The sequence below is a fragment of the Kryptolebias marmoratus genome, linkage group LG1, assembly GCF_001649575.2.
Source record: "Kryptolebias marmoratus isolate JLee-2015 linkage group LG1, ASM164957v2, whole genome shotgun sequence".
In the NCBI taxonomy this organism is placed as follows: Eukaryota; Metazoa; Chordata; class Actinopteri; order Cyprinodontiformes; family Rivulidae; genus Kryptolebias; species Kryptolebias marmoratus.
In genome coordinates, this window is record NC_051430.1 from 30,683,430 (window position 1) to 30,697,540 (window position 14,111).

Here is a 14,111-nt window from a genome sequence, read left to right on the forward strand (position 1 = left end):
ACGCACAAATCTGGGAGCTCCCCGGAAGCGTGAAATGAGTCTCAAAAATAGTTGTGCACTCGTAACTGGATCTGTACGTAACTGCAGTTTTGTGTGTGTGTATCTGGCGACTTGTGTGTACATTTTCAACATTTAGAGGCGTAGGAAAAGGTTTATTTTCTTTTTAAGGCTTACAATCATTTTTCACATATACAACTATCCAAACTTACACACAAAGATGCTTACACGAGTTACAAATACATTTTTACACACACATAAATATTTTTACACACGCACAAATATTTTTACACACGCACAAATCCTTTTACACACGCACAGGTAATTTGGAACCATTTTCCCTCCATACAGGGGACATATTGGACCAAAGATGTTGAATATAGAGCAGGAGGAGAAAAGGAAGACCACAGAGAAGGTTTGTGGATGTAGAGGGTTGGTGAGACAGAGACAGATGGTCTGACATGGAGACTCCTAAAGGAACCATTTCCCTATCCTGCATGTGACCAAAAACATCTCACGGTTCCAAACACTCTCATGTCCCCCCAGGACAGCTGGGAGGTGATTTTAACAACCCAACAGAGTTTATGAGCTTATAACTTTAACCTTTTTATGCAGAACTGAGAAGTAAACGCCTTCAAGAATCAAAAAGAAGAAATCCAGCTGCCTTTGAGTCGGCTTGTTGGGATTATTGTTGGACAAAACTTCCTTCAGGTCTCAAATGTTGCTTCTCCTCAAACAGACCCCAAAGCTGGAGTCATGAAACACGAACTCTGGTTCCTAATAGTTGCTACAAAAAGCCCAATACTGTAGTCATCATTTCTGTAAAAGTTTGATAATTGTTAGGATTGTTTGTGTTGTTATTTTGTCCTTGTTGACTTGAATTAGCTCAACGTCCCACCTGTCTGTCCCGTTTCTTCCCCTGATTTGAAAACATCTGGGGCCAAAAGGCTCCGCTGCAGGTTTATTCTGTGGGTCAGGAGCTGAAAATGTTGAAAACCACGGTTCAAAAGCATCAACGTGTGGTTAGAGCAACATCATTTACTGATTAATCTATTTTTAATGCCACCTGAATAACGTTTGTCGTTCATTAGCCAAAACCTCCAGCTGTGCAAACTGAAGCCAGCTGACCTTTCTGTGCGTTTTTCAAAATAAAAGTCACAGCGCTCGTTTGTTGAGCTCCAGTGATGTTAGCTTCCAGTAACAGAGACTCTGAGGTCTGAAGAATCTCGGTTTATTCACACACACACACACACATTACTGTCAAGATTTCAAAGAATTAATCCAAAAAAAATACAATCGAGCAGAAGCAGAGTAAGAGTTCGAGAAGATTCAGAGAAAAAACGCCTGAAGCTTCTGAAAGGACCGAGGATCAGACAAAAAGTTTAAAGTAAAATAAATATAACAAAATGAATCATCAGATAATTTAATGCTGTTTATTTCATGTCATTTAAAACGTGATAACCTTAACTTTTTTTACAGGAATGTTCACGTTGAGCAGGTGGCCACCAGATGGCGCCAAATCCACCAAAACACAGAATTACAGGATGGAGGAAAGATGGCGTCTCATTAATCAGCTGACTTCATCCGTTCATGAGGTCAGATTCTGGTTCCGCTCACTGATGGGTCACACACATCCAGAGGACCGTTTTATAAACACTATCTACAGAGACGTGACGCACCCGGCTCTGGTTTTGGCCCCGAAATGCAACTAAAAGTTTCTCATAAGTCCTGAAACGGCCCCTCACAGAGAGACATACACAGGAGGGGCGGGGCCTGAGAGGACAGGTGTGTCAACTTTCAGCAGGTTAAACATTTGGCACAACTCGGACTCTAATCCAGCTCAGGATCGGGGTCCTGTTGGTCTCCCGTCACGTCCACGTCTTTAAAAATACATGAAATGTAAAAAAATAAATAAATACAGAAACCAGTTTAACACTTGATTAGGTTCAGTTCTGGTTCTGGTCTGGTACAGTTTTCTGATCATTTCATAAAACTGGTTTCATGTTTCTCTGGTTGATACGACACATTCTGGTTTAGCCACCGTGTCAGGACCATAATTTATAAAATATTTAAAGATCCTGCCTCCTTTGTTTTAAAAGATTCAAGAAAACTGAATACAGACTGCTATAAATTATCTCATTTTCCTTCAATGTCTCTCAGATCTGTTTGTCCAGCTCTGATTTACTGATTTATTGTGTAACCGTGTTGATGCTAAGCTAGGCTAGGCTAGGCTAGGCTAACCTTTTGGCCCTGCAGCAGCCTCCGTATATCAGTGAAGACTCCGGTTCTGGAGTCACGGATGTAATAACGGTTATTTGAATTCCTGATCAGATGTTTTGAAAGTCAAACCAAAAACAAAAAACTGTAAACATGATGAAGAGGGCTGAGATCATTTTCTTCATTAATCGTTCAGTCAAAACAAAACTAAATCATTAAATCTCTTTTCATCTATAGTCCCAAACTGTTGTCTTTAAAACCACACTGAGCTGAAGAACACGATCTGATAAAATGAATTGTTTGTCCTGCACACCTGGTCCGGATCAGTCGGTTCTGGCTCAGTTGGACCGACCCTCTGATCAGGGTCAGACGTAGAGGCGGGAGTGTCGCAGTTTCCACCTCCTGGATCGGACTTTGAAGAAGAAGAAGAGGAGCATGAGGAAGAGGCAGGAGCAGACGTACAGAACCACACACAGACTCATGTCGATGCTGTTGAAGCCCAGACCCAGGATCCAAACTCCGCCGCCAGCGTTCCCTCCTCTCTGCTGCGGAACCTCGTTTTTCCCCGGGTGTCCAGGCCGTGGCTCCGGCTGCTCCGGCTGCTCCTCGGCCTTCCTCCCTCCTCCTCCTCCTCCTCGCGTCGTTCCTCGGCGCTCCACCGGAGGCTGGACAGTCTGGACCGGGTCAGGAAGAGCAGCAGGGACGAGGGGAGGAGTCAGGGAGTACTTGGGGGACAGGTTGGCGGCTCCGTAGTGATGTCGGAGGAAACGAAGAACGTTGCCTTGGTTCCAAACGTGGACGCCGTTTTTCTCCTCGTGGCAGGAGGGGCAGAGGGCGGGGCTTGGCCACGGAGCTTTAGGGAAGAGGGGGTCGTCGCTCAGAGAGCCTGAGGAGGGAGACAGAACAGACGATGTCACCTTTGAGCCTGTGAGACGGGGACGGCAGTGAGGACACGTACCGGACAGCCTGGCGTTGACCCGGTTGTGTTGGTTCCACAGCCACAGAACCTGCTGCTCTCGGCCCGTCACGCCGTCCATGCTGGCGGCCGCCGCCTGCTCGAAGTGCTGACCGCACTCCTTGCAGCCGAAGAAGGTCCGGATGTAGCGCCGCATCACCTGAAGCACCGGAGCCACCTCGGCCTCCAGACCTGCGGCACATTCACGAACAGTCAGGAAAACCCAGCGCTGCCTTCAGGCGGGCCGAGGTGTCAGAACTTCCTGCTGGTGTCTCAGGTCTCCGACGTGACAAATACAAACATTTCCTGCCACCGAAAGGTGGAACAGGAAGAGACTCTGAAGTCTGACACCTACCTGAACGGCGAGGCCCAGGTGAGTCCGTACCTGTGTTGTCCAGCGCGGTGGGCGTGGCATCGTGTTGGACGGTCAGAACGTGAAACAGAGTCCAGAGGGAACACGGGTAACCTCGAAGTCCCGGTCTGCTGGCCTGGCAACCGACCCAACGAAGCTCCGCCCCCAGGAACACACCTGAGATCTGCGGAGGAAACAGGAAGTCAGCAATGCCTCTGTGTGTGTGCGTGTGTGTGTGTGTGTGTGTGTGTGTGTGTGTGCGTGTGCGTGTGTGTGTGTGTCTCACCGTCATCTTGTTGTTCACCAGGTCCAGGACAGCCTGGTAGGGGATCTGCTCCAGCGGCAGACTGAGCAGCCAATCAGAGAGCGTCTCCATCAGCTTCACCACCGAGCCTCCACCTGGATACAGCTGCAGGCGGAGTCACAGGTCAGGTGAGTGTCTACCACAGTTCGGCCAATCAAAATCATTCATGCTCATAAAAACCAGGCAGGTAATAACGTCTGTTAGCAAAATATCTCAGGTGAGAGTGTTTGACTCAATCAATTCTGGGATGGAAGGCGGCGGGTGACAAGCATTCATCAATAAATGAATAATAAAGTCGTTACCTTGGCAACCAAGGTGACAAAGTCCTTGAAGACCTTTAGCTCCTCCCCCTGCAGCGTGGTGTGGGCGGCGAGCTCGACCCTCAGCAGGTAGTGGAGCGCTGACTCCAGGTCAGCCGTGTAGACTCTGGACCTGCAGGGACACACGGGGTAACAGATTCTGTCCAGGTCCGAGCCGAGGTCACACGCTGCAGTCCGGACGCTCACCTGTCGAAGTCCCTCCACGGCTCCGAGGTCTGTTTGTCCTGCGGCGCCCCCATCTGAGCGGCCGCAGAGCCGCCGCGGCGCTGGACCCCCGGCAGCGCCCGGAGCAGGGAGGAGAAGAAGAAACGCAGCCGCTTCTCGCTGCGGGAGGACAAACAGGAGCAGGTTAGGACCAGTTCTGGGTCTCAGAGACAGGCAGGTGTCTCCGACTGAAAGCAGGAAGTCACCTGTGCAGGTGTGCGTGCGTCCCGTTGGGGTGCAGCAGGTAGATGGAGGGGAAGGCTGCGATATTCAGGGCGTCCAGCAGGGGGCGATCGGAGCTCAGAGCTCGTCTCACCTGCACACCTGAGTACTGCAGCAGGTCCAGGATCACCTGGCAGAAACACACGGTTCTTACAGGGGACAGAAAAAAACAGGAAGTCCTCCTGTAACAACTTCCTGTTCTGATCGGTTCTGTTCGGGCTGCAGCCGGGCCTCAGGTGCCATGTTCTGGTCTCACCTCACGGCCGACATACGAGTCCGGCTCCTCCACGATGATGGCGGTGTAGTGATCTGACCTTTGACCCAGCAGGGGGAGGAGCTCTGCAGAGCTTCACACACACACACACACAGAGGTTAGCCGTGTCACAGACTTCTGATCAGGTTCTGGTTCTGGTTCTGGTTTTGGTTCTGGTACCTGTACACCTCCAGCTGAGGGCAGCGCTGAGGCCAGTCCAGCTTGGTGTGATTCTGCAGAACGTTGATCATGAGCTGACGGACGGACTGGATCTCCCTGTCTGCTCCTGAACACACACACACACACACACACACGAACATTAGCTAAAAGCTAAAAGCAGCATAAGATAAATTTAAAGACTGAAGCAGACTTTAAAGAAAAGTTTTTGAAGGAACTGAAAATAATCTGTAAATCTGTAAATAAAGTTAAACATTTTGAAAAGCATAAATAAACCAACAGTCCCAGCAAACATCAGCTGAAGGAGCCGAAGGTTTGATCTGTGAACAGCTAAAATAAAGTCTGCAGGAGGAGTCAGATTAAAGCAGGAGAACAGAGAGACTGACCTCGGTGGATCGCTCCTCTGTCTGAGGACAAACTGTGAGCCCGGAAATACTGCAGAGACAGAGACAGGAAGTCACACATCTACCTGACTGCACAGGTGAGACAGACAGGGGGACAGGCAGGGGACAGACAGGGGGACAGGCAGGTGGGACAGACAGGAGGGACAGACAGGTGGGACAGACAGGGGAACAGACTGGAGGGACAGACAGGGGGGACAGACAGGAGGGACAGACAGGGGGGAGAGACAGGGGGGAGAGACAGGTGGGACAGACAGGGGAACAGACAGGAGGGACAGACGGAGGACAGACAGGGGGGACAGACAGGAGGACACACAGGTAAAGAGACACACCTTAAACGTCGGGTAAAATTTGATGCTGAACTCTTTGCAGACGTCGAAGTTCTCCTCCTGAGCGCAGTCCAACACGGCCACAGCGATGGCCTCCTGCCAGTCTGACAAAAACAGAACTTTTCAGGAACCTCCTTTAACCCATCCCCCTCAGAACCCCCGACCCGGTTCACACGTCTCTACGTCCCTCCCAGAGATCCAGACTTTCCTGTGATCCTTTAAAGAGGTCCGGACCAACAGGTCTCCAGACCTCCTGAAGGTCTTTCACTCAGCTTCAGGCCAAGAAACCAGGACTGGATCAGAACCGTAAAGGTTTCTGTTCGTATCAGAACCGTAAATGTTTCTGTTCGGATCAGAACCATAAAGGTTTCTGTTCGGATCAGAACCATAAAGGTTTCTGTTCGGATCAGAACCGCTGCAGTTGTTTTCATGATAAAGTGAGAATTTAAGTGATTTATTTGGTGACAGCAGCATCAACGAGTTTATTTCCATCAGATGATGTGAAATAAAAATAAATTCATGTGAGACGATCTGGACCACCGAGTTCTTCCTCCTCCTCCTCCTCCTCCTCCTCTTCCTCTTCCTCCTCGTTGTTCCACAGCAGAACATTGTTCTCACTGAGAGTCTCAGTATTCAGACAGAAGACGTCTCTGTCTCCCACATGACCTCTGATCTTAACAGCAGGTCGCACCACAGCGTGTCTGTGTGTGTGTGTGTGTGTGTGTGTGTGTGAGGATGGCAGCTGGTACCGGTGGTCCGATTCCCCAGAGACTCAGACGGAGACAGATGGACCCTAACATTCTGGTTCCCGCAGTGTGTTTACAGACATGTGTCCACATTTATCAGGACAGACTGTCCCCCAGTTTCAAAGCTCAGCCGTCACTTTTTGTCCCAGAGAGTGAAGGTTTCTCCTCCGACTGTTTTAAACCAAACGTGCACAACAAGCTACAGAAGTTAGCGTGTTAGCAGGTAGAAAATAAACCGCCTGTTAGTGCCGATCACAAACTGGTGTAAAATCTGTCCTGAGAGGTTTTAAACAGAAAACAGGTTCAATTATGATTACTGAGGCTTTTAATTTATTATATTTAACATTATTACACCAGTACACCAATAAAATCATAATTTATAAGGAATATATTATATTATTTAACCAGGAACAGTAACAGTGATTGTATTGTTGCTTTTAAATAGAAGCAAATCTTCTGATGCATTTTAATTGTTTATTTAAATATCGATATAGATATTTTTACTCATATCGTCAGAATCTCGAACCGACCAAACCAGCCATAAGTGGGTCCAACAGAACCAGAGCTTCCATCTTGAACCAGGATTGTTTTATAAACCTATAATCTGAACCAGGATTGTTTTATAAACCTAAAATCTGAACCAGGAATGTTTTATAAACCTAAAATCTGAACCAGGATTGTTTTATAAACCTAAGATCTGAACCAGGATTGTTTTATAAACCTAAAATCTGACCCAGGATTGTTTTATAAACCTATAATCTGACCCCGGGTTTAGTGTTTTACTGTAGATGAGCTTTAAATGACCCGGTGTCGGTTCTGTTCTCCCAGCAGAACTCTGGGATCTGACCACCTGTTAGCTGTTAGCTCACCTGGGCTAACAGCTGTTAGCTCGGTGCTAACTTTCACCAACACGATTGAACTAGCAGTAATCCTGTGGTTAGTGATAGTTAAACCCTCTGGGATCACAGAGCTAACAGCGGATTCATTCAGAACCTCGTAGGAAAAACCGCAAGTTTAAAGCTGCTCAACTTCAATAGAAACTGAACACATCCTGCCGGAACTGCTCAGAGAAAAGTTATTATTTGACTAAAATAAAAGTTGGATTTAGTTCATATTAACACCGAACTGACGAGGAGGTCTAAAATAATCTAGATTTATATCGAATAAATCTCTAAGACTTTCTGTAGTTTTATCTGACAGTGAAAAGTTTAGAAACTGGAATATTCTGAACGGAGTCTGGTGTGGCTGCTTGCATAGAAGAAACAACGAGCTTGAGCCGAACCGAGCCAGTGTGCAGCGGTACCTTTCACGTCCTGTGCTAGCGCCTTCCATGTGCTGGAGTACTGGATGCAGTGTCCGCACCAGGACGAGTAGAACTGGACCAACCAGGCCGAGGAGGAGTTGGTGATCGTGGGCTTCAGGCTGCCGCCGCTCAGGATCACCAGCGGGTCCTCCTCCGTGTACAGCCGGGCTGAGCCTCCCGCCGAGCCGCGGGCCAGCCACAAGACGGCCGCAGCCAGGAACCACAGCCGGAACATTCGTATGATCCGGGGTGAGACACACCGAGAGCAGGCGGTCAGAGAACCGGAGAGTTTCTGCCTAAAACGAGGCGATGGTTCTGGGCAGACATGAGCGCAGCGGCACGTAGCTTCTTCTGGATGTTCATAAAAAGCGGCGAGATGTCTCACTCTAGAGCAGTTTCCAGGAACAAAAGACGACCTCAACAAAAAAACTAACTAAAGCTGTAATCATTGCAGCTTAGTATTCTCTAGTTAAAACATTTCAGGCACAAAATCTTGCCTTTTTCAAGTACTTGCAGTAATCTTAAAATGTTATTAAAATATTATTTAATTTCGCTTTGGGATTAATAAAGTATTTTTAAATTGAATTGAATTAAATTAAATAATTTAAGAGATATTCCCTTGCGTATCGATCGGCAGGTTTATTAAAAATAATATTACCTGAAACAATAAAAAGAGTTGCAAACTAAAATCTCTTCCATCGACATCAAGAAGGCAACAGATAAGTGGCATTTTGTTTTCGTGGCGTCATGTTTTTAAGGTCGTAGTCACTCATTTTGCTTAAATAAACGATCTTTTCAACTACTGAAAGCATAAGAGGAACTTGACGCGTGGACTGACGTCACGGAAATGCTGCGTTCGCTGAAATAGGAAATCTACACTCTAAACGCGCGGCAACTAAAACAATCTGACAAATAGTTTAGTTTCCCCAAATGTCTGAACATCCATGTTAATAATTTGAACTTTTAATTTGATTATTCCCATGTTCTTATGATTGGAGACAACTTTATCAAATTTAAAGCACAACTGATTTAAAACGTTTCATTCTATTGTAATTTACCGCTGAACTAAATGCAGTGTTTTATTCCTATCTTTCCTATAGTCTTTGAACGTCTCAGAGCTCTCTGCCGCCCCCTTCTGGCCTAACAGATCCAGGTTTTAGTGTTTATTATCATGATTGTCATAGTTTATCATATTCTTCTGTAGATCTTTAACGCATCTGGCAGTTGTTTCCTGTTCATTAAAAGTTTTATTTTATTTTATTTTTTTTAAGTCCTCTCAGCGCTGTGAGGTTGAGGACCGGGGATCTTTGTCCTTAAATTACAAACAGAAGCTAATTCTTCACTGTCTGTCTGGTTTAGGTTTCAGTAAACTCCCGTGCAGCGGTTTGTTTGCGCTGCTTTGGGCGCTACAGGCTTCCGTAGTGCGCCTCAGCGTCCGGTTACCATGGAAACCGACCAGCTTGAAACCGGAGAAATCGAAGAAAAACTCAGGTGAGTTGTTTAGTTTGTTTGTTGTTTTTTAACATTATTAAAACGCGATAGATAGATATATTTTTATATAAACTTTATGTCTTTCATGCAGAGTTTTAAACTAAGATAATTTTATGATAAAAATGACAGTTTTAACCGTCCAAACCGCGAAAATATCACCATCTCAGGCTCAGAGAGCGTGTCAGGGATGACTCTCAGCTACTACCACATCCAGGTTTAGCTCAGTAGCTGTCTCTGTGTTTGCTAACACTGATTAGCTGTGGCGGCCATTTTAAATCAAGCTTGTAATCTGGTCATGAGATATTTTGCTAACAGACACGTTTCCTGTCAGAGATGAATATCTGACCTGTCAAAATAAAATAATCTTTAAACCAAGAAACGTCTGAGGGAGTCAAATAAAATCTCTAACAGCTGCTGCCTCTCTTCACTTTCATCTCCTCCTCTTCCTCAGACCGACAGGAAGCATGACGTCACCGCGGCTGGGCGTGGTCAGAGAGTCCATGCTGAAGGACCCGCTGCTCATCAAGGTGAGCCACACCTGGTCAGAGACGATGACATCATCGCATCAGAACCAGAACCCCAGATACACAGCCGACACCCAGGACCCGAAGGATGAGCAGAACACAGGCTAAAACAGCAGAAGAGCAGCTGGAAGCTAAATGTAGCAGAAGAGCAGCTAGAAGCTAAAACAGCAGAAGAGCAGCTAGAAGCTAAAAGCAGCAGAAGAGCAGCTGGAAGCTAAAAGCAGCAGAAGAGCAGCTGGAAGCTAAAAGCAGCAGAATAGCAGCTGGAAACTAAAAGCAGCAGAAGAGCAGCTGGAAGCTAAAAGCAGCAGAATAGCAGCTGGAAGCTAAACGTAGCAGATGAGCAGCTGGAAGCTAAAAGCAGCAAAACCGATGTTAACAATAAAATTAGCCAAATAGATACTAAAATTAGAACAACAGTCAGTGATTCTAAAAGCAGCAAAACTATCTAAAACTAGGAAAACGTGCTAAAGCTAAAATTAGCAACATGTAGCTTAAAGCTAAACGTAGCAGAAGAAGACAGCAGCTGAAGCAGGTTTCAGAGAAGAGATATCTGTGTGTTTCTATGGGCAACATATTTCAAATATTTGGGATTTTGTAGAAAAGCTGCAGTTCGGCTCATCGTCTCCTGCATGAGCCGAAGGTTTTCGTTGATGAACAGCTAAAAGTTTTTCTTCCTCCTGTCCTCTATGTGTCTAGGCACCGCTGGGGAGGGCCCGGACCAGAGGCCTGGCTGTTCCTGGTCCAGATTTCACCTTCGGAACCAGCAGCGACTCGCTCAGGGACGGGGGTGTGGCTCAGGGTAGGCTCCGCCCCCATAAACAACAGCCCATGACATCATCGTCCTGCAGCTTAAAGATTGGAACCGGATCTCAGCTGAAGGCGGTTCTGGTTCCGTCAAAGAGAAAAATCACATCTATACAAAAAGACTCCGGTTATTATCAGCCTGTGTGTGTTGGTGTGTGTGTGTGTGTGTGGAGGTATGCGTGTGTGTGTGTGTGTGTGTGTGCGTGTGTGTGTGTGGAGGCGTAGCAGCGGTCAGCTGTCAGAGACAGTTTGTGTGACGGAAACATGCCTCCAGGCAACAATCGCTGCTGTCAATCAGAAACATGCTACACGTGTGTGTGTGGTTCAGCCGACACACCGATTTACCATGACGCTCCTCTGATCTGTCAATCACACACACACACACACACACACACACACACACACACACACGGTCAGAAACATCATCACCTGCCTTTCGGCAGCAGGCGATAATAATTAAACATCTAAAATTAACACAAAAACATTCATAAACAAACATCATAGCCTCCCAACTCTTTGGACTCCTGACCTTTCTGGCTCCTGAGGGTTTGACCTTTGACCCTTCTTTGACCCCTCACCCAAAGATTTACCTTTAATTTGTCAAAAAACTGCATAAAATCCTGTTGGTACCAAACCTTCTGTACATTATTATAGATTAAAAATGCTTCACATCCAGAAATCCAGAACTGAAAGTAATTATTTTCTGGGACAATGAATGTCCCACCCTGTCCCACCCTGTCCCACCCTGTCCCCCTCCCCGGTGTCCAGCTGCTCTGAGGACAAGGGACCCTGGACGAAGGGCAGGGTTGGACAGGTCTCCAGTCCAACACAAGGACACACAGAGACAGAAAACTTTCTCACTCTCACCTAGGTATGAATTAAGCTAACCAGCCTGTTTTTGGTCAGCATTAGAAACAGCCGAACATTCGGCTGAGAAAACAGCGACGTGGACGAGGACGAGTAAATCCTGTCCTCTGTGGTCTCTGTCCTCAGTTCTGTCCAGCTGGAGCGTTCAGTCCAGACACGAGGACACCACTCGGCCTCCAGACTTCGTGTCTCTGAACCGGAACGCCGTCAGGTCCGGTCTGGTCACGGCCAAAGAGCTGAATCAGTACCGGACCCAGGTGGGCAGGACCACAGTCCAGAGCCAGGCTTCAGGACAGCGAGGGGGCGGGGCTTCACGACAACCTCTGGCGCTGCCTGACATCACGTTTGGAGTCACAAACAGGTGAGAAACAGATCGATACTGGTTACTGATCAATAACTAACCGATGACTAACCAATAACTGATCGGCGTCCTCAGGGCGCCGTCGCCGCTGGCAGACCTTCTGTCCTATCAGTACGCTCGCCGCTGGTTCGAGGACCAGAGCAGGAATCAAACCAGCAACCAGAAACACCAGGTGAGAGAGAGAGAGGCTGGAACGCCCCCAGGCTCACCTGTGTGTTTTTGTTTTACGTACGCTGTGGGGACTCTGAGGGTTACCTGCAAACTGGGCTCAAATCAGTCCCCATCAGGTGACCCAGGTGATCCAGGTGACTCAGGTGACCCAGGACACCCAGGTGACCCAGGTGACCCAGGTGATCCAGGTGACTCAGGTGATCCAGGTGACTCAGGTGACTCAGGTGATCCAGGTGACCCAGGTGACCCAGGTGATCCAGGTGACTCAGGTGATCCAGGTGACTCAGGTGACTCAGGTGATCCAGGTGACTCAGGTGACCCAGGTTAAATTATCTCCCACCTGGATGACTATCAGATCACACCAAACTTAGTTCAATATCTCTAAACTTTAATAAGTTACGACCTTATTTGTGTTGAGTTTGATTAGCTGTGGCGGCCATGTTGAATTCATCCAGTTTCATTGAAATCCGCCCCGTGGGTTCATGAGATATTTTGCTAACAAACAAACAAACAGATGGGGAAACCCTCATTCTGAGCAACAAACCGAGTCAGTTTCAGGTTCTATAAACGTTTGTGTCCAGATGAAACCGGGTCACATCGCAGAAACCAGAACCAGCCTTCTGAGGAGGAGCAGGTCTCTGCCGGTCCTCCAGACGCCCTTCAGCCTGCCTCAGTTCACACAGGTGAGCACCGAGGCGCCGAGCCGGGACCGGTACCAGCAGGGCGGGAGGCGGGTCAGGGACCAGAACACGGGTCCGACTCTTCATCTGCAGATGACTGTTTTCACAGAAACTCCGGAGCAGAGAAGAAATCCAGAAACCTGAGATTTTAAAATTTATTTATTTAGTTAATTTGATTTAGTTAATTCACTGATCTCCACGTCAGAACGGGTCTTTAATCCTGATTGTTGGGAACCGAGTTCTTCTCTTTGGTCTCGATCCGACTGAGCTCCATCGACTGGTCGGGTCAAATTAAATCAGAAACCGAGGAAAACAGACGGGAGATTAATCAGGATCAGATCAGGAACAGATCAGGATCAGATCAGGAACAGATCAGGATCAGATCAGGAACAGATCAGGATCAGATCAGGAACAGATCGGACTTCTCCAGATGTTAATCAGAATAAATAAAAACAAGCTGTCGCTGAAAACATCTTAGTTTTTTGTGGCATTTGACTCATCTGAATCCAGGTGATCTCCTCCTGCTCCTCCTCCTCTCTGCTCCTCCCTGCTCCTCTCTGCTCCTCCTGCTCCTCCTGTTCCTCTCTGCTCCTCCTCCTCCTCCTCTCTGCTCCTCCTGCTCCTCCTTCTCCTCTCTCCTCCTCTCTGCTCCTCCTGCTCCTCCTCCTTCTCCTCTCTGCTCCTCCTCCTCCTCTCTCCTCCTCTCTGCTCCTCCTGCTCCTCCTGTTTCTCTCTGCTCCTCCTCCTTCTCCTCTCTGCTCCTCCTCCTCCTCTCTGCTCCTCCTCCTTCTCCTCTCTGCTCCTCCTGCTCCCCCTGCTCCTCTCTGCTCCTCCTGCAGGTAGGTCCGGCTCTCGACACCTTCAGGGACCCGGAGGCTCGTCGGCGGGCGCTTGGAGCTCACCGGTCCAACTCTGGGACCCGGAGAGGACATCAGGGACTGGAGACGATCTGAGGACAGGAAGGGACACGTTAGCATGAATGCTAATAAAACATTTAAAGCTTCGTTTCTTCATCTGCAGCTGCAGGAGTCCATCAGGGCTCTGGACTAAGAGCCTCAGGTTCTCCACAGACGGAGTGGGTTTAGATCAAAGTCATTCGGTTCTAAAGTCTACAGAAGTCTCTTCGTGTCACTGAAATAAAAAAAAAAACAACTTAAAGGTTCAAATAATAAAACTCTGAAATTCAAAATGTTTTCTTAACATCACAAAATTATGAATAAATATTTTAAAGTGATTATTTTCCCACATAATAAAACTTGTAAAACCAAACCTGCCTTTTATACAAACTAATTACACAGTTTAACGGTCCAAACGGACGTCGTTCTGTCCTCAGTTCGTCTCTCAGCTGCAGGACTGAAGAGACACATTCAGGTAGATTTTACCTCTCATCTAACCGGACCTGCGAGACCGTCAGAACCTCCTGACTTTCT

At 47.5% G+C, this 14,111-nt stretch overlaps 2 protein-coding genes across 3 annotated transcripts; one reads left to right on the plus strand and one right to left on the minus strand.

Moving 5' to 3' along the window:
- Positions 1-1,414: 1,414 nt before the first annotated feature.
- qsox2 (quiescin Q6 sulfhydryl oxidase 2) lies at positions 1,415-8,154 on the minus strand. Of its 2 annotated transcripts, XM_017436564.3 has the most exons (12): positions 7,781-8,153; positions 5,735-5,835; positions 5,388-5,436; positions 5,005-5,110; positions 4,828-4,918; positions 4,556-4,701; positions 4,332-4,469; positions 4,128-4,257; positions 3,808-3,930; positions 3,555-3,705; positions 3,173-3,361; positions 1,415-3,100 (listed from the first exon to the last, which is right to left on the minus strand). In XM_017436564.3, the coding sequence occupies exons 1-12, from the start codon at positions 8,013-8,015 to the stop codon at positions 2,580-2,582; spliced, it is 1,980 nt and encodes a 659-aa protein (XP_017292053.1). In that variant the 5' UTR covers positions 8,016-8,153; the 3' UTR covers positions 1,415-2,579. The 2 variants fall into 2 exon arrangements, with proteins under 2 accessions (XP_017292053.1, XP_017292052.1); XM_017436563.3 differs by having other exon boundaries at positions 1,415-3,361; positions 7,781-8,154.
- A 939-nt stretch (positions 8,155-9,093) lies between these two features.
- cfap77 (cilia and flagella associated protein 77) lies at positions 9,094-13,685 on the plus strand. The gene is made up of 7 exons (XM_017436593.3): positions 9,094-9,271; positions 9,723-9,798; positions 10,495-10,597; positions 11,596-11,830; positions 11,906-12,002; positions 12,583-12,684; positions 13,521-13,685. The coding sequence occupies exons 1-7, from the start codon at positions 9,225-9,227 to the stop codon at positions 13,632-13,634; spliced, it is 774 nt and encodes a 257-aa protein (XP_017292082.1). The 5' UTR covers positions 9,094-9,224; the 3' UTR covers positions 13,635-13,685.
- Positions 13,686-14,111: the final 426 nt, after the last annotated feature.

Bases quoted from the DNA above. Each gene is read 5' to 3' on its own strand.
- cfap77 (XM_017436593.3), top strand. From the start codon at position 9,225: ATGGAAACCGACCAGCTTGAAACCGGAGAAATCGAAGAAAAACTCAG. The intron at 9,799-10,494 runs GTGAGCCACACC...CTATGTGTCTAG, and splicing joins AGGACCCGCTGCTCATCAAG to GCACCGCTGGGGAGGGCCCG. The intron at 12,685-13,520 runs GTGAGCACCGAG...CTCCTCCTGCAG, and splicing joins GCCTGCCTCAGTTCACACAG to GTAGGTCCGGCTCTCGACAC.
- qsox2 (XM_017436563.3), bottom strand. From the start codon at position 8,015: ATGTTCCGGCTGTGGTTCCTGGCTGCGGCCGTCTTGTGGCTGGCCCGC. The intron at 4,258-4,331 runs GTGAGCGTCCGG...GTGTCCCTGCAG, and splicing joins CCGTGGAGGGACTTCGACAG to GTCCAGAGTCTACACGGCTG. The intron at 3,706-3,807 runs GTGAGACACACA...TTTCCTCCGCAG, and splicing joins TGGTGAACAACAAGATGACG to ATCTCAGGTGTGTTCCTGGG.